Source organism: Melanerpes formicivorus, unplaced genomic scaffold (assembly GCF_026170545.1).
Source record: "Melanerpes formicivorus ecotype bairdi unplaced genomic scaffold, bMelFor1.0.p_v2 SCAF_301, whole genome shotgun sequence".
Taxonomy (NCBI): domain Eukaryota; kingdom Metazoa; phylum Chordata; class Aves; order Piciformes; family Picidae; genus Melanerpes; species Melanerpes formicivorus.
In genome coordinates this window covers 228,678-247,099 of record NW_027142653.1, presented here as the reverse complement: position 1 = coordinate 247,099, position 18,422 = coordinate 228,678, and the positions used below count along the sequence as shown (strand labels likewise).

General features: G+C 49.7%; 1 protein-coding gene across 1 annotated transcript; it reads left to right on the top strand.

The window, feature by feature from the left end:
- The first annotated feature begins 12,919 nt into the window (after positions 1-12,919).
- On the top strand, positions 12,920-14,460 carry LOC137458958 (olfactory receptor 14A16-like). Its single transcript, XM_068170246.1, has 2 exons — positions 12,920-13,916; positions 14,267-14,460. The coding sequence occupies exons 1-2, from the start codon at positions 12,920-12,922 to the stop codon at positions 14,458-14,460; spliced, it is 1,191 nt and encodes a 396-aa protein (XP_068026347.1).
- Positions 14,461-18,422: the final 3,962 nt, after the last annotated feature.

Below are 18,422 nucleotides of genomic sequence, written 5' to 3'. Positions count from 1 at the left end.
CTCAGGCTCTGTCCATTCTCACTCCACAGGAGGTTGCTTTGCAGTACCCAGAGGGCTACTCACTGCAGGTGCTCTGCAGCTCCACTCTGTTCCAGCACAGTCTGGATCAGTCCATGCCCAGTCCAAATGCTGCAAATGCTGGGGCTGTGTTTCCACCTCTGGGGAAATCGAGTCCAGTGACTCCTTCCATGCCTCCAAGTGAAAGCAAACTGTGGCTTGCATCCCAGTACTCAGCTTCCAACACATCCAGGCGTGGGGATCCTCCTGCCACACCAGAAACACAGGCGGGTTCCACCCCTCATAGTTTGATGGTGTCAGAGCACTCTGGGCACCTGTATCTACTAAAGCTTTATCCTCTCATGGCTTCAACTTGCCAGGCCATTGGTTCTGTGTGGTCCCACAAACCAATTTGTCTCTCCCTTCCATCTGGTTGGAGGCAGAGCCCCTCTAATTCTGTCTTGGTTCCCTTGCATCTCGTGAAGATGCTTTGGGAGTCCCTTCAGGAGGACCAGAAGCAGTTTCAGCTTCCCTGCTCTTCTTTGGACATTTCCCAGTGGACACTGAGGCAGCATCTCTGGGAGACAATTCCCCTGTAAGTCACAGACTCCTGCAGCCAGGACTGGATTGGATTTTCCTTTCCACTTCCTCATGTCCTCCCCATGGTCACACAAGTAAAGCGGAGGGTGTGCTGTGGTGTGTGCCTCCCTAATTCTCTCCCTTGGACAGGGGAGCAGCTGCTTCTCATGGCTGAAACACAGGACTGCACAGGTGGGGAATAAAAGCTTCTTCTGGAGCTGATGGAACTCCTGGGGCAGTTCCTTCACAGCTGAGACACAGCCCTGGACAGAGAAGCAGAGATTTCCTTTGCCTTGCTGGGGCCTGCTGCTTGTTTCATCCACTGTTTGTCCTTGGCCATCTTCCAAAGCCAGAGATAAGAACCAAGCCAGCAGCCCAGGCTCTTTCTCTTGTTCCCATGGGAACCCTGATCCCTCCTGGTCCTTTGCAGGATCAGCTGCTTTCCTTGTAGGCTTCTTTATCCCTACAGGAGTGTTGTAGATGTGCCCTCGGGAATGAGCAGCAAGGATATCAATGAATAGATATATTGGTAGTCTATTGATATACAAACTATGCAGCAGGGGATTTAGTTTCTATTCACAGGCAGCAGTATTGGGTTGGTGGAACCACCTCTGCAGAACGTTTGTGCCTGGGCACTTCAGAGGAACCAAATGAGTTATAGAATTTAGAGTTGAAACTGATTGGAGAAGCAGTGGGGGAGGGGTTTGTCGGTGACCGGCAAACCCTCAACCCAGGACAGTTTCAGCACTACCTGAACCCAAATTCTATAAAGCAAAGATTTGGCTTCCTCACGAGCTGAGAACCTCATGAAATCTTTCCTTGGTGATGTGTTTAGAGTCCTGACAGCGCGGCACGGCTGTGCCCTCATGAGGAACTAGAGAACGGCGCCGACCGCGTGGCTGTGCCACAGGGTTGCTGCTTCTCCCAGAGCACAAAGGTCCTGGAGCCTCCCAGGGGAAGCTTCAGAGGCTTTTGCCGCTGGCTCCACGAAGCGCAGCACCTGGCAAAGGTTCCCCGCTCTGGGGGCTGTAGCGCTTCAGGACCGGTGGTGCACAGGGGCTGCCATGGTTTCCTCCCGTGGTGATGGCTCATGCGGCAGTTGACCCCACGCTGCACGGCACTGCCCCCAGCCGGGCAACAGTGGCAATGTGCAGCGAGGCCTTCTGGAGCTGCTTCAAGTCCTGAGCGAGGCGGACCGTAGCGGCACAGAGACGCACGCAGGCATAGGCACGGACAGCAGCGTGGGGGGCACTTGTTTACCAAACAACTCCTATTTACCATTTGCCCCAAAGAATACTGCTCCAGTCAGCACCCACTGCTAACACAATAATTAACCAATCAGCTGATACTTTGCCAAATGAGCATAAGCACACGCCACAAACAGGGCAAACAAACATGTAGCCTGGGCCTTGTTTACCACAGGGGTGGAAACATGCCCAGGCAGATTGTTGTCCTGGACTCAGTGGTGCCAAGGTCCTGTCCCCCCCCTTCAACTCCAGAAGGGAGGGGGGACAAAGGGGGGTTTGAGTCACACACACAGAAGCATGTTCTGGTAATATTTGGGGCACAATCCTGGTCATAAGCATCATTCACTATGAGGGGCAGCTGATCCTGTCACAGGCTGATTCTGACACAGCTGCCATGCCTGTGGCACTGTCTGTAGGTCCAGAGACCTTCTCTTGCCCCTGAGCCCTCTGCACAGAGATGAGAAGGGCTCGAGAGGCATGGGCCAGGCCCAAGCACATTGCAGTGATTTCTGTCTCTCAGGAACTCCCAGGCTGACAACAAACTTTTCCCAAACATTTCCCCAGCTGGGGAGGATTTTGCACTTGCTCAGGGCTGAAATTCCAAAGCACCAGAGGTGGCCACCAGTCTAAGAATTTGCCCCTTCCCTCTCCCACCCCCTGCCACTCCTCAGTATCGAGTATCTGGGCAGATCTCACAGTGTTTTCCTAGGGAGTGTCCTGTATTGCTCTGGATGGAACCAGAGCAAGCTGCCCAGCAGTGGACAGCACAGCTCTGAGCCATTGCCCTAAGCTAACACCCAGCACCATCAGCAGCACAAACAGGACTGAAACTCATCAGCCCCCCTAAAGCAAATCCATCAACACAGCAAGTGCAGCGTCCTGCATCTGGGTCAAGGCAATCCCAGGCACAAATCCAGGCTGGGCAGTGACTGGCTGGAAAGCAGCCCTGAGGAGAGAGACTTGGGGGTGATGGTGGACAAGAAGCTCAACAGGAGCTCTCAGTGTGCACTTGCAGCCCACAAAGCCAATCAGATCCTGGGCTGCATCAGGAGAAGTGTGGCTAGCAGGTCGAGGGAGGTGATCCTCCCCCTCTACTCAGCCCTGGTGAGACCCCACCTGGAGTACTGTGTCCAGTTCTGGAGCCCCTATTCCAAGAGGGATGTGGAGGTGCTGGAACATGTCCAGAGAAGGGCCACAAGGATGATCAGAGGGCTGGAGCACCTCTCCTATGAGGACAGACTGAAGGAGTTGGGGCTGTTCAGTCTGCAGAAGAGAAGGCTCTGAGGTGACCTAATTGTGGCCTTCCAGTATCTGAAGGGGGCCTACAGGAAGGCTGGGGAAGGACCTCTCAGGATCTCAGGTAGTGATAGGACTAGGGGGAATGAAATGAAGCTGGAGGTGGGGAGATTCAGGCTAGATGTGAGGAGGAGGTTCTTCACCATGACAGTGGTGAAACCCTGGAATGGGTTGTCCAGGGAGGTGGTTGAGGCCCTGTCCCTGGAGGTGTTTAAGACCAGGCTGGATGAGGCTCAGGCCAGCCTGATCCAGTGTGGGGTGTCCCTGCCCATGGCAGGCGGGTTGGAACTAGATGCTCCTTGTGGTCCCTTCCAACCCTGAATGATACTATGATAGTGAACACACCACACCTGTTGAAGTGGAACTTCCTGTGCTGCAGTTTCCATCCATTGCTCCTTGTACTCTCCCTTGTACTCTCCTTGTACTGTAGGACTCAAGTGAGCAGAGGCTGTCCCTGCCTCTTGCTTCCTCACCCCCAGCTCTCACATATTGATAGGCATTGATCAGATACCATCTCAGACTTCTCTTCTACAGACTAAACAGCCCCTGGACTCTCATCCTCTCCTCATCAGGCAGTACTCCAGTCCCTTGAGCATCCTCACAGCCTCTGCAGCACATCCCTGTCCCTTTTGAGCCCAGAACTGGTTGTAATATTCCAGGTGGGGCCTCCCGAGGGCAGAGTAGAGGGGGAGGAGAACCTCCTTGGATCTGCTGGCCACACTCTTCCAAATGCATCCCAGGATCCCATTGGCCTTCTTGGCCACCAGGGCACATTGCTGTCCCATGCAGAACTTGCTGTCCACCAGAACTCCCAGGTCCTCTATGGGGCTGCTCTCTAACTATTTGTTCCCTTGAGTGCTGTAGGGTTCACATTGCTCTGGACATTGCATGGTGCAGATCACCTCCAGTGAATCTGAGGCTCCCCAGAAATTGCCACTGGGTTCCTCTTAATCACATGGATCCTGTCCCAGCAGGCACTAGTGCCGGAGCTGGAACACCAGACTGAAGAGAAGGAGAAAGGGAACTGAAAATCTCATCACCTGAATCTAGAAAGAAAGCCCTTGGTAGCAAATGTCCATTCTGGATTGATACAGAACACAACACAGAGAGCTGATGACAGCAACTGCTGGGGGTGCCCTGAGAACCTTAAGGAAGGGCTGGAGGGGGGAGGGCATTCACTGGAATTCCAATACCTGACAATACCTCTGGACATACTGAGAATCACAGAATTGTCAGGGTTGGAAGGGACCTCAAGGATCATCCAGCTCCAACCCCCCTGCCATGGGCAGGGACACCTCACACCAGAGCAGGTTGCTCACAGCAATATCCAGCCTGGCCTTCAAAGCCTCCAGGGATGAGACTTCCACCACCTCCCTGGGCAACCTGTTCCAGAGTCTCTCCACCCTCATGGGGAAGAACTTCTTCCTAACATCCAATCTGAATCTCCCCACTTCTAGTTTTGCTCCATTCTCCCCAGTCCTATCCCTATCCAACACCTTAAAAAGTCCCTCCCCAGCTTTCTTGTAACCTCCTTCAGATACTGGAAGGCCACAAGAAGGACTCCTTGGAGCCTTCTCTTCTCTAGACTGAACAGTCCCAACTCCCTCAGTCTGTCCTCATAGCAGAGCAGCTCCAGCCCTCTGCCTACCCTGGTGGCCCTTCTCTGGAGACCTTCCTGCACCTCCAGATCCTTCTTGTAATAGATGCTCCAGAACTGGACACAGAGCTCCAGGTGGGGTCTCACCAGGATGGAGCAGAGTGGGAGAATCACCTCCCTGGCCCTGCTGGCCACATTTCTCTTGATGCAGCCCAGGATGCAATTGGCTCTCTGGGCTGCAAGTGCCCACTGGTGGCTCCTGTTGAGCTTGTGGATGAACACTTCCCTTAAGGATAATCCAGAATTAGAAGCACAGGATGGGGATGGAAGAGGCTCCTGATCCAAGCAAAAGATATTCCAAATGTGTCCAGAGATGCAACCTAACTGATTAGCAAACATTGGCTGCCTGAAGTCAGGTCACCTCTGTGGGAAAAACACTCAGGCTGTGCATCCATCCAGGCTGTCACCATCCCATAATGAGGAACAAACACACAGTGTGGGCAGCACCAGAAGGAAAGGGAAAGTATTGGAGATGTGGCAGTAAAGGCAGGAAAAGATTACCCCTCAGCTGGTCAGGAATCTGTGCCCCTGGGGCAGTGCTCCCAAATACAACTGTGGCTGATCAGTGAGAGACTCCAAGTTGCGTCCAAGGAGATGTGAAATGGCACAAATGAAACAATGCTGCAAAGGAAAGGGCCTCTGCTTGGCACAGCTTGGCCTGATGCTTTCTGCCTTGCTCAGGAGAAAGTGAAGCAGAAAAGGCCATGGTGAAGATCTCTGCTCTCCCAGTCCTCTGCAATAGGACTGCAGGTGCAGGATCAGCTTCCCAGGCAGGAGTGAAACAGGTTGCAGAAATAGCTGCTCAGGAGGGAATGGTCTTTGCCTCAGAAGGAGGAGTGGGCACAGCACTGAACACAAGGTGTTGTGTTTCCATGGATCAGAGAGGAAGGACATCCATAGACATGGGTGAGAGATGGGAACAAAGCAGGATTGTGCAGGAAGTAGGAGCCAGCACAAATTCTGCACCATGAGAGTAGTGGAACACTGGAACAGGTTGCCCAGGGAGGGGGTTGGGATGCCATCCCTGGAGATATTCAAGGTGAAGCTTGACAGGGCTCTGGGCAACCTGATCTAGTTGAGGCTGTCCCTGGGAAGGTTGGACAAGATAACCTTTGGAGGTCCCTTCCAGCCCAGCCCATTCTATGATCAGTGAGATATGGGAAGCAAGCAGATTCTGCATGAAGTGCAAAAGGAAGACACCACCTGGGGCTTCTCAGAGCTCTGGGCCTGGCTATGGTTGTGGATTCCTGCCTTGGGCTTCAGTCTCAAGAATTTGGTTGGAGCAATAACCCTGATCTTGTTCACCTTTGTTTGCATGGCTGTTAGAGTGCAGGGCATGTGTGAGTGCTGGTCTGCTTGAGGGAGCAGAACAGGGGACAGCAAGGACCTCTCTGGGAAGAGCTGGGGCAAAGGTCACCTTAAAGAGCAGGCCCTAAGCCTCTGTATTCTCCTAAGGTCCCATTTCAAGGACCAGGCCTAAGGCCTGTCTGCATTTCATAGAGCAATACTGAGCAAGACTTTACTGAGGTTTCTTTCCCTGCTTTCTGTTGCTTTTGGGAGACTCTTGAGTTTCTCATTCCATCAGCTGGGCAGGAGATGTTGTCCTCACCTTACACTACATGTTTTGGAATCTCTTGGGTTTGTCACAAGACATTGGTTTGGTCACCTTCTAATCACAGAAACAGAGAATCACCCAGGTTGGAAACAACCTCAGAGATCATCAAGTCCAACCTACCACCCAACACTCCCTGACATCTTAACCATGCCTCCAAGAGCCACATCCAATCTTGTTTTGAACACCTCCAGGGACAGTGACTCCACCACCTCCCTGGGCAGCACATTCCAGAGACTAATTCCTCTTTCTGAGAAGATTTTTCCCCTCACCTTGAGCCTAACCTTCCCCTGGTGCTGCCAATTATTAAATATCAATAACAGCCATAACAGGACTCCTTCCCAGTACAGATTGTGTCCACTCCAATGAAAGGTCACCTGAAGCCCTCCAACCACTCTTCCAGAGGTGTCAGGAAATGGCAGGGGGAGAGCTGGGTGGCGAAGCAAGATTGCTGTCAGCAGCCTGAAGGGAAAGAGCTGCAGGCATGGGACAGTGTAGGAGAGGCTGCAGTAGGGACAGCCAAGGGCTCTGGCAAGGCTGAGAGGCCCAACACGACCAAGGTCTTTGTCCCCTTGGCTCTGGCAGTTGCCTCTGCCACCAAGGCCTGTGAGGAAAAACTTTGCTTTGAGGCTCTGAGGTTCTTATATTCCAAGGGCAGTGGTCAGGGCTTGGCCTTTCTGCTTCCTAGATCAAAGGCAAGTTTTTCTCCCCTGTACTTTGCCTTTGTCTCCCTGCTACTCTATGGTGAACATGAAACTCTGAATCCTGATGACATTCCTGTGGGTATTGGTCTTGCTAAAAAGATCATCAAACTTGCTCCTTCCAATTATGCAAACATTCTGACAAGCAGAATTGTGTCAAGAAGTTATGGTGGAGCTTCTCCTACAGTTGGCCAATTCAGTGATCAAATGAGACAATTGGAGGATAGCATGACACGTGGTTCTTTGGTTTCAGCCATTGAAACTCTGTCTGGAAAAATTGAGAATTGCATGAGAGAGTTAAAAGATGAATTTAGAAATTCCATATCCCAATTGGCACAAAGGGATAATTTCAATTCTTCCTCCAGGTGGGTATAAGTCTCATCTGTGAGGAATACACGTCCTCCAAGGAGGTCATTCCAAAACAGGTCATTCCAAAACAGGTCATTCCAAAACAGACCACCAAGGCAATCACGTAGAACTATTTGGATAACTCTGCGTGATCAGTTTGGTGAGAACATGAACCGCTGGGATGGCCAACCAACTTCTAATCTTTTCAGGAGACTGAGGGAATTGCAAAGTGGCAGAACCCGAGGTAGCAATACCAGAAGGGTAGCTGTTACTTCCACAGTTCCCCAGAACAACCATAGTAGCTCCAACAGTGGCTCCAGTTATAATATGCAAAGTTACAATATGTGCAGGGCGTTTCAAAGACCCTAGAGGTTACAAATGGGCTTTTGGAGTAGCTTCTATAGAAATTGATGGACAAAAATTGAAGCTGTCCACCAGACCTGAACTTTCCGATGAATCTGCAGTTGTGGGACAACATAAGATACAGGACATTAAATTGCCGGTTGCTTCTCAGACTGTGCATCACAGACAATACAGAACCAACCGTGACTCTTTGTTGCCCATTCAGAATCTGATTCGTCAGTTGGAAAGTCAGAAAGTCGTCAGCAAAACTCATTCACCTTTCAACAGTCCAGTGTGGCCTGTGCGGAAGCAGAATGGAGACTGGCGTCTGACGGTAGACTACCGAGCCCTAAATGAAGTGACACCACCTATGAGTGCAGCAGTACCAGACATGATGGAGCTACAGTATGAGCTGGAATCCAAAGAGGCCAAATGGTATGCTACCATAGACATTGCTAATGCATTTTTCTCTATTCCCATAGCAGAGGAATGCAGGCCTCAGTTTGCTTTCACCTGGAGAGGAATCCAGTACACTTTCAACAGACTGCCAATGGGCTGGATCCACAGCTCAAGCATCTGTCATGCAGTGATCCACGATGCTCTGGAGAAAGGCGGTGCTCCAGAACACATCCAGTTCATCGATGATATCATCGTCTGGGGTAAAACTGCTGAGGAAGTCTTCGAGAAAGGTAACAAAATCATTGACATTCTTCTGAATGCAGGTTTTGCCATCAAGCGAGACAAGGTGAAAGGACCTACCACAGAGATTCAGTTTCTGGGAGTGCGGTGGCAGGATGGACGCCGACACATTCCAGTGGATGTGGTAAACAGAGTCTCTACCATGGCAAATCCCATCAACAAGCAAGAGACCCTACGTTTCTTGGGGATAGTGGGATTTTGGAGACTACACATTCCTGGATACAGTCAGATTGTGAAACCTCTGTATGATGTGACTCGAAAGAGAAACCATTTCCACTGGGGACCTGAACAACAAGCAGCCTTTGACCAGATAAAGCAAGAGGTGATTCAAGCAATGGGTCTGGGACCTGTCCGAGATGGTCCAGACATTAAGAACATTTTGTACACGGCTGCAAGTGACAATGGTCCAACCTGGTGCTTGTGGCAGAAAGCTCCAGGTGAGACACGTGGACGACCTCTTGGTTTCTGGAGTCGAGGTTACAGAGGTTCAGAGGCTAATTATACTCCGACAGAGAAAGAAATTTTAGCTGCCTATGAAGGAGTAAAAGCATCTTCTGAAGTGATTGGAACTGAATCACAACTTCTCTTAGCTCCCAGATTACCAGTTTTGAATTGGATGTTCAAAGGCAAAGGCTCCGCACCACATCATGCCACAGACTCAACCTGGTCTAAGTGGATGGCTCTGATAACACAGAGAGCTCGAATGGGAAATCTTGAAAGACCTGGTCTAGTGGAGGTGATCTCAAGTTGGCCTGAAGGCATCAACTGTGCTAAACCTCCAGAGGAGAAAGTAACTCGTGCTGAGGAAGCTCCTCCTTACAATGACCTTTCTGATGATGAAAAGAAACATGCTTTGTTCACAGACGGTTCCTGTCGTCTTGTTGGGAACAAGCAAAGGTGGAAGTCTGCAGTGTGGAGTCCAACACGCCGAGTTGCAGAGGCGAAAGATGGAGAAGGAGAATCCAGTCAGTTCGCAGAGGTTAAAGCTGTCCAGCTAGCTCTCGACGTGGCTGAACGTGAGAGATGGCCAAAGCTTTATCTCTACACCGACTCATGGATGGTAGCCAATGCTCTATGGGGTTGGCTAAAGAACTGGAAGAAGAGTGGTTGGCAGAGGAAAGGAAAACCCATTTGGGCAGCCAACCTGTGGCAGGACATTGCTGATCGAATCGAGAGAATTCCAGTGAAAGTGAGACACATCGATGCTCACATTCCTAAGAGCAAAGCTACTGAGGAACAGCAACACAACCATCAGGCAGATCTAGCTGCAAGAGTTTCTCAAGTAGACATGGACTCTAATCTTGATCTCGACTGGAAACACCGAGGTGAGATATTCTTAGCTCGGTGGGCTCACGATTCGTCAGGACATCAAGGCAGAGATGCAACATACCAATGGGCTCGTGACAGATCCATAGACATTTCCATGGATGCTATCACACAAGTCATCCATGACTGTGACATTTGTGCTGCTATTAAGCAGGCAAAACGACTTAAGCCCTTGTGGTATGGTGACAGATGGTCCAAGTACAAATATGGTGAAGCTTGGCAGATTGACTACATCACTCTACCACGTTCTCGTTCTGGTAAGCAATACGTGCTTACTATGGTAGAGGCAAACACTGGATGGTTGGAAACTTATCCAGTTCCACATGCAACTGCACGCAACACCATTCTCGGTCTGGAGAGACAGATCCTGTGGAGACACGGAACTCCAGAGAGGATTGAGTCAGACAACGGAACTCATTTCAAGAACAACCTTGTAAAGAGCTGGGCAAAAGAGCACGGTATTGAGTGGATATTCCACATTCCCTACTATGCACCAGCTTCAGGGAAGATTGAACGCTACAACGGTTTGTTGAAGACCACTCTTAAAGCCATGGGGGGTGGGTCTTTGAAAAACTGGGAAAAACATTTAGCACAAGCAACCTGGCTGGTAAATAGTAGAGGTTCAGTGAACCGAGCTGGACCTGCACATTCAGATTTGCTACGGAAAGTAGAAGGTGATAGAGTTCCTGTTGTTAGAGAAAAGAATCTGTTAGGTAAAACTGTTTGGGTATTTTCACCCTCAGGAGAGGCTAAACCTGTCCGAGGGGTGGTTTCAGCTGAAGGTCCGGGTCACACTTATTGGGTAATGCAAGAGAATGGTGAAATTCAGTGTATTCCACAAAGAAATTTAACTTTAGCTGAAAGAGGTTAATTTCAAACTGTTGTACAGCTACATCGCGTCCAAAGGAAGAATCAACGAGACATCTACGGTGCACGAACCCTGAGATCCCTGAGAGCCCTGAGTCAACTAAGAGACCCTGAGAATCCCTGTTTCCCTTTTCTTCGCTTCGTCGGTGAAGAAATGAACTGTTTTCCATTTTTCTCATTTTCTGATTTTCTTGGACTTTTGAATCATCTACATCTGAGCATAGCCGGAATGGACTATGAACTTTACTCACGAACTGTAAATATCGTTTTGGATTGGATGGACAGTGTGAACAGCCAATGAAATTGTTTAGAAGGGGTGGACTGTGACCGGTTGACGTTGCCCCCTTAAGAAAGGGAATATGGTGGACGGAAGTTGGTAAAGAATAATCTAAACTATTTCATTGGTGAAGTGGGAGGAAGCACCTTCTGAACTGGGAGTGAACTGGGAGTGAACTGGGCACTCTGGTACTTCTATCTTTAGTCTTGTTTCCGCCTCTTCTTCGTGCTGCAGCTCTGACTGTGCTGGGCTTTCTACCAAGACTTCGGCCTTGAAACCGATAAGATAGAAGGCCTGTATTGACTCCTTTCCAATTAACACAAAACTGCTTTTAACTTCTTTCTTTCTTCTTTCTCCCTTTTTCTGAACTACTCTGGGGAAAGGGGGGGAAAGAGGGGAGAGCGGAGGTGGGGAACCCCCTCTGCCGAGGGGGGTTACTCTCATTTCTGTGTTACTCTGTTGTATATCTTTGTATATATTGTAAATATTGTAAATTTGTAAATATTCCCCTGCAAATCCTACACTGCTTTGTAAATATAGCTCCACTGCCTTGCTAATTCAGCTTGTGAGGTTTTTTTTCCTTTCCCTTCAATTATTTTTTCCCTTTTACCTTACAAGGGGGAAGGGAGGAGGCTTCTTGGCCTTACCCTTCCACCCCACCACAAAGGTACTTTGGAGTTTTCTTCTGCCTTGGACTTCTTGAGAAGCTTCTTGGCAGTACCTTGGCAGAGTCTCCTGGCATTACCTAAGGATGTTGTAATCAGCCCCAAATACTCCATGGGGCTCATTAAATACTGCTGAACCTCTCATTATTGCCAAGGTTTCTGCAGATAATTGGAGAGGTTATTATTGCACAAAGCATCTGATAAAAAAGTACTTTCACAGGGTGAATCAGAGCCCTGAGACATGAGTGAGGGATAGGATCTGCCTTGCCAGGGGCTGGGAGTCAGGGCTTGGCCCTTTGGATCAAAGAAATCTCTCCAGGTTTCCTCAGCAGCAGAGCCACTTTGAGCTGCTTGTCCTGACCTGTCAGCACTGCCTCAGTTCTCTGCTCTCAACAGAGCCTGGAGATGCTTCAGTGCCTCCAGTGAAGCTTCCCTTGCATCCACTGTCTCCTCCTGCTCTGACCAGACCCCTGGGGACCCTTTCCCAGTATGCTTCAGTGGGACCCATTAAGAGTAGAAGAAACTTCAGAGTTTGAATCCAACTTTGACTCCTGGAGAGGTTTCATCAGCTTCCCACTCTCTGAGCTTCATGGACTTGGCACCAAAGCCACCAGAGGGCTCCTTTAAATGCCTTGGGCTGGTCCTTTTGTGCTGAGCCAGGCCAGGCTCTTGGGCTGGTGGGAGCTGCTGGCAAGCAGACAGCACTGCAGGAGGCAGCTCTGTCCAGGAGCAGCTCCTCTGCACCACAAAGCAGGACTGAGGACATGCCTAGAGGATCTCAGGATGATGAGGAAGGCAGAGAGAGCTTCAAGGTGGCCAGGACTGGGAGGATGCTGAGAGCTCACTGGAGGAGACGTCACTGCAGTCACTGACACAGTGAGGCTGTGGGTGCAGGACACTGCAGCTATAGCTCCTGGAGGCATCTTCGTGACAGCAGCTGACGCTCAGCTGAAGGCTCCTGGAGTATGCACACAGAAGGAGGACCAAAGCCCTTCAGTTCCATCCTGTGAGCAGCAGTGAGCAGAGTTGGGTAAGGAGAAGGCTTCACCCCCAGCCCCCCGCCTTTCTCTCCTCCCTTCACTGTCTCTGCAGCACTGCAGAGCTGGTCCCTGTTCCTCCACCTCTCCATGGGACTCTTGTTCCATGGGATTGGGCTGTTGGTCACTTTCTGTTTGGACACCAGAGGAATCTTCCTGGCAATTCTGTGTCCTAGCTGCATATGAAACTGTGATGAACTCTGCCATGGGTTTGTAGTGATGGGACTGTGCAGATCCATTCCTCATGCAGCTCAGAGAGGGAGGTTAAGATGAGCCTGAGAGAAGTGTGCCCTAACTTGTCACTGCCTTTCCCTCCTTGCACAGGTCTCCATGGCCACAGGCAGCAGATGGCCAACAGCAGCTCCATCACCCACTTCCTCCTCCTGCCATTCCCAGGCACAAGGCAGCTGCAGCTCCTGCACTTCTGCCTCTTCCTGGCCATCTACCTGGCTGCCCTGCTGGGCAACGGCCTCATCATCACCACCATAGCCTGGGACCACCACCTCCACACCCCCATGTACTTCTTCCTCCTCAACCTCTCCATCCTTGATCTGGGCTGCATCTCCACCACAGTGCCAAAATCCATGGCCAATTCCCTGAGGGACACCAGGGACATCTCCTATGCAGGATGTGTTGCTCAGGTCTTTCTGTTTGTGTTTTTCATTTCAGCAGAGTTTTCTCTTCTCACCACCATGTCCTACGATCGCTACATTGCCATCTGCAGACCCCTGCACTATGAGACCCTCCTGGGCAGCAGAGTTTGTCTCCACCTGGCAGCAGCTGCCTGGGCCTGTGGGTTCTTCCATGGTGTGCTGCACACAGCCAATACATTTTCCCTGCCCCTCTGCCAGGGCAATACTGTGGAGCAGTTCTTCTGTGAAATCCCCCAGATCCTCAAGCTCTCCTGCTCCACATCCTGCCTCAGGGAACTTTGGGTTATTTTGGTCAGTGCCTGTTTATACTTTCTCTGTTTTGTGTTCATGGTGGTGTCCTATGTGCAGATCTTCAGGGCAGTGCTGAGGATCCCCTCTCAGCAGGGACGCCACAAAGCCTTTGCCACCTGCCTCCCTCACCTGGCTGTGGTTTCCCTGTTTATCACCACTGGCTCCATTGTCTACCTGATGCCCTCCTCCATCTCCTTCCCATCCCTGGACCTGGGGGTGTCAGTTCTGTACTCAGTGGTGCCTCCAGCAGTGAACCCTCTCATCTACAGCCTGAGGAACCAGGAGCTCAAGGATGCCCTGAGAAAACTGATTCCTGGATGCTGTCAGAAGCAATAAACTCTCTGTCTTCTGCTGCAGAGCAGTTGTGATGTCACTCGGAGGAGCTGTGCTCCCTGTGTGTTTAACACAATAAAGGACCCTGCAGGGAGTTGTTTCTCTGCGTTCCTTCCTCCAATGCTTCTGTGGAGCTGCAGGGCAGTGCCTGTGTGCAGAGGTGGAGGGGCAGAGTCTTTCCAAACACCCATTATGCCTTGTCTCAGTAAAAACTTTATCCCCTTATGCACTCCCATTACAGACTGGGCCCTGTCCCAGTACAAACTGCATCTCCTGACTCCCTCCCAGTACAGGCTACACCCTGTCCAGGTACAAGCTGATGCCCTGATCCCATTGCAGTATTGTCCAAGATCTGTCCCAGAGGAAACAGATCCAAAGGCATCACCCAGTACAGATTGGAGACCATCCCACTGCAAAGTGGAAGCTCTGGCCCCCTCCAAGTACCAGCTGTCTGCATCCTAGTGCAAACCAGATACCATGACTCCTTCCGAGTGCAGACTGTGCCTGCTCCCAGGGAAAGCTGCATCACCTGAACCCCTCCTAGTACCAGACTGGGCCCCATCCTAATGGGACGGAGATTGGAATCAATACAGCTGACCAGTATGATCGAATATTGTTCCTTTATTTTTCCAGTATTGCAGGCCTATGGTGCAGGCCTGTGGTGCAAGTATAGCACAGTAAAGTAAAGCATAGAAGAAGAAGGGAAAGGAAAGGCAGAAGTGTGTAGCAAGGGAACTTCTACAACTTATATAAGATTGGAAAGCCTTGTTGGCATGGCTCCATTGGTTCCCTAGGAGTGACCACACATTGCACTATTATAGATTATTGGTCCAACCACTAATGACATGTGAGGTTGTTGATGCAGGTGCATGTCCTGCTGTTCCAAGATAACTTTCTATGTTTACAGCTACCAGTGTCCTGTTTTAGTTACATGCTGCAGGCACAGCACTGTTTTGCCACACTGCTAGCTGGATCTGCACTTATGCTGAGCATGGCCTACCACCATGTCAGGCTCTAGGCCTGCACTGCCAGGTTGCTCACACTGCTTGTCGCTGGCATTGCCACAGGGGACAAAATCTTGCCTTTGCTCTAGGAAGCAGAAAGGCCAAGTCCTGACCACTGCCCTTGCAATAGAAGAACCTCAAAGTCTCAAAGCAAAGTTTTTCCTCACAGGCCTTGGTGGCAGAGGCAGCTGCCAGAGCCAAAGGGTCAAAAGTCTTGGTCCTGTTGGGCTTCTCAGCCTCACCAGAGCCCCTGGCCATGCCTACTGCAGCCTGTCCTACATTGTCCCATGCCTGCAGCTCTTTCCCTTCAGGCTGCTGACACCAATCTTGCTTCCCCAGCCAGCTCTTCCCCTGCCATTTCAATCCCTTCCCTGAATGTCTCAGCTCTCCCTGTCATGTCGTGACACCTCTGGATGGCCTCATGCATAGCAGCTCTGCCCTTTCAGGGACATTTCTTTGGCTTCATATCCACTCTGAACCTTGCAAGCTGCACATTGTGGAGGTTTTGTTCTCTTCCCAATCCCCAGAAGAACTCCACTGTCTCTGAAACCACTCTTCAGTCATGTGCACGCTGCTATGGCAGTGCCCTGAGCCTCCATTCACCAGGCTGAAGCAGCCCAGGCCCCTCAGCCTCTCACTCCACAGAGATGTCAACCCCTGTCCTGGCAGATCTCCTCTCCAGCCTCTGCAGTTCCTCTCCATTCCTTCAGACTGGACATTCCCACATCCAGGGACCAAACATCTAGAGGTGGCCATAGCAGTACTGAGTCTGGGGGAGGACAACTTCTGTGTCTGGGTGACCACACTCCTCCTTCCACAACCCAGCCTCAGTTGGTTTTCTCCACTATGGTTGGCCTTTACTCCCTCCCAGGGCATTTGGAATGGTTCCTCGCAAAGCCTGTAGTGCCTTTCTGACTGGGTGGTTTGAACCTTAACTGGTACTTAAGAGCTTTCCCCGCTCCCCCTTTCCTCTTTCCCAATAGACAGGAAAAAGAAAGGGAAGTACCCAATCCACCAAGAAATAATTGTATAGTACTAATTTAGAGCTAATACGGAGAGCTAATAATAATAATAGTGTGTATTAATGGAAACTTTAGAGCTTATACAGACTCAGAGAGCATTGTTGGCATAGCTTCATTGGTTCCCCACGAGTGACCACACATTGTACTGTTATAGATTATTGGTCAAACTACTAATAACACACGAGGTTGTTGATGCAGGTGCATGTCCTATTATTCCCAGATAACTCTCTGTGTTTATAGCTACCAGTGCCCTGCTTTGGTTACATGCTGCAGACACAGCACTGTTTTGCTACACTGCTAGCTACTTCTGCGCTTATGCTAAGCATGGCCTACACTGTGTCAGGCTCTAAGCCTATACTGCCAGATTGCTCACATCACTTATTGGTATGATTGCTACAAATCCCCCTTTTTGTTTTTGTGAGCAATCTGGTCATGGGAGTTGTACCCATCCCATACAGCATAAGTTGATCATCGCGTGCATTAAAGGGGATAGCCTTAACAGCATTATCAACTGTAAGGCACAACGGTACAGACTAAGAGTAAATAATGAGAACAAGAAAAACATTAGCAAGGTAGTCAGGTCTGAATACATTGCATACAAAGATCAAGGCACAAAAGTTCACAAATACAGCAAGCCAATCCTCAGCACTATCCTATGTAATCTGCTCTAAAGATATGATACATCTTTATTTTTCCAAGATGGTTGAGAGTCACAAACTGTTTAGGCTTAGCAAGACTCTCCTTAATCCATGAAGATGAAGCTGGCCAGGCTCATTCTCCATAGATAAAGAAAACTACTTGCAGGCAAGCAGTGAGAGTGAAAAAGCTCCATTGGTGTGTTAAAGATGGCATTCTGAGTACTCATTATTCTAAAACTGAATGCAACACAATGAGGCCTTTTCACTCCTCCTAATGATACTGATCTCTTAATGTTCACATAACAGTTAAGCAGTCACGACACTCAGTTATAAGTTAGATGCTTTCTGTTGACATCTTGGATTAACGTGACAGTCATTGAGGTCAGTTCTAGGCAGGTTTGCTGACTGTCATTTTCATGACAGTTGTGCTGTATTCGTGCTGTCCTGTGGTGAGAGGGTTGCAGCACTTTGCAAAGTTGATGTTTCTAGGTGCTGACATGAGCTAACTATCTCTTGTTGGTACCATTAAAAGACTTTTTGCTATGGGGTATTCTCTCTTTTCCCCTTTTCTTTTTTTGGGGGGAGGTATTTATTTGTTTGGTTTTGTTTTCAACCTAAAATGAAGATGTATGTTGTGTTACAATGAATTTTGATTTTCCCTCTAAGTGTGTAAAATGATAGCCAACTGGTGAGATAACACATAAGTTCACATGAACATTTTCTCTAATCACACAACAATCAAGCAACCATAATATTCAGTCCTAATTCACATGGTGCTGTGGTACATATGTCTGATTGATGCTTTTGATCCCAGATTATCATAACAGTTATTGTGATCGATGTTCAACTGCATGGAAAATGCTGTTTCCTCATTGTCTTGATTCTTCTGCCGTTGTTTGTTGCAATGATTGCATTTGAAAGAAAAGAAGGCTCCGAGGTGACCTTATTGTGGCATTCCAGTATCTGAAGAGAGCCTACAAGAATGCTGGGGAGGGACTTCCTAGGGTATCAGGAAGTGATAGGACTAGGAAGAATGGAATGAAGCTGGGGTTGGGGAGATTCAGGCTGAATGTGAGGAGGAAGTTCTTCACCATGAGAGTGTGTTACAGTTTGAGCTGGGTGCCCCCCTGCAATGTTTACTTCCTGTGTCCAGAAGTCCAGCCCAGAGGGATGGACACAGGAAATTATGTAGTATTTCATACCACAATCCTTTACACCACTATAAGATCCAGTGCGGAGTCTAGCACTTTCTCTTTTCTTCCTCCTCCGTCAGCCGGTAATTGGGGGAGATGTCTCCTGGCTTTGGGCCTGGCTAGGCCCAAGGCCATGGGGGGATGGGCAGTCTCAGATCTGGCCAGCTGAGACTAGCCTAGCAGTGGGAGGGGGAAGAAGGAGCCCTGGGGGTCTTGGGTGTACCCTCAGGTGGGGATGGGATCTCTCTGGGTCTGCTTTGGGATTTTTCTTTATCACTGTGCTTTTGCTTTTCTGTAAAAGTTCACTGCTTGCTATTCAAACTTTCCATCACTTTTGCAATCCGTTTGTCTGAGTGTTTATTGTTGCCAGGGGTGGGGAAGGGGGCTGCCTCAACCCAGCACAGTGGTGAAAGCCCTGGAATGGGTTGTCCAGAGAGGTGGCTGAGGCTCCATGCCTGGAGGTGTTTAAGCCCAGGCTGGATGAGGCTCTGGCCAGCCTGATCTAGTGTGAGGTGTCCCTGCCCATGGCAGGGGGGTTGGAACTAGATGATCCTTGTGGTCCCTTCCAACCCTGACTGATTCTATGATTCCATAAATTTTTTTAATTAATTTTGATTTTTTGTTTGTTTTTAATGTAA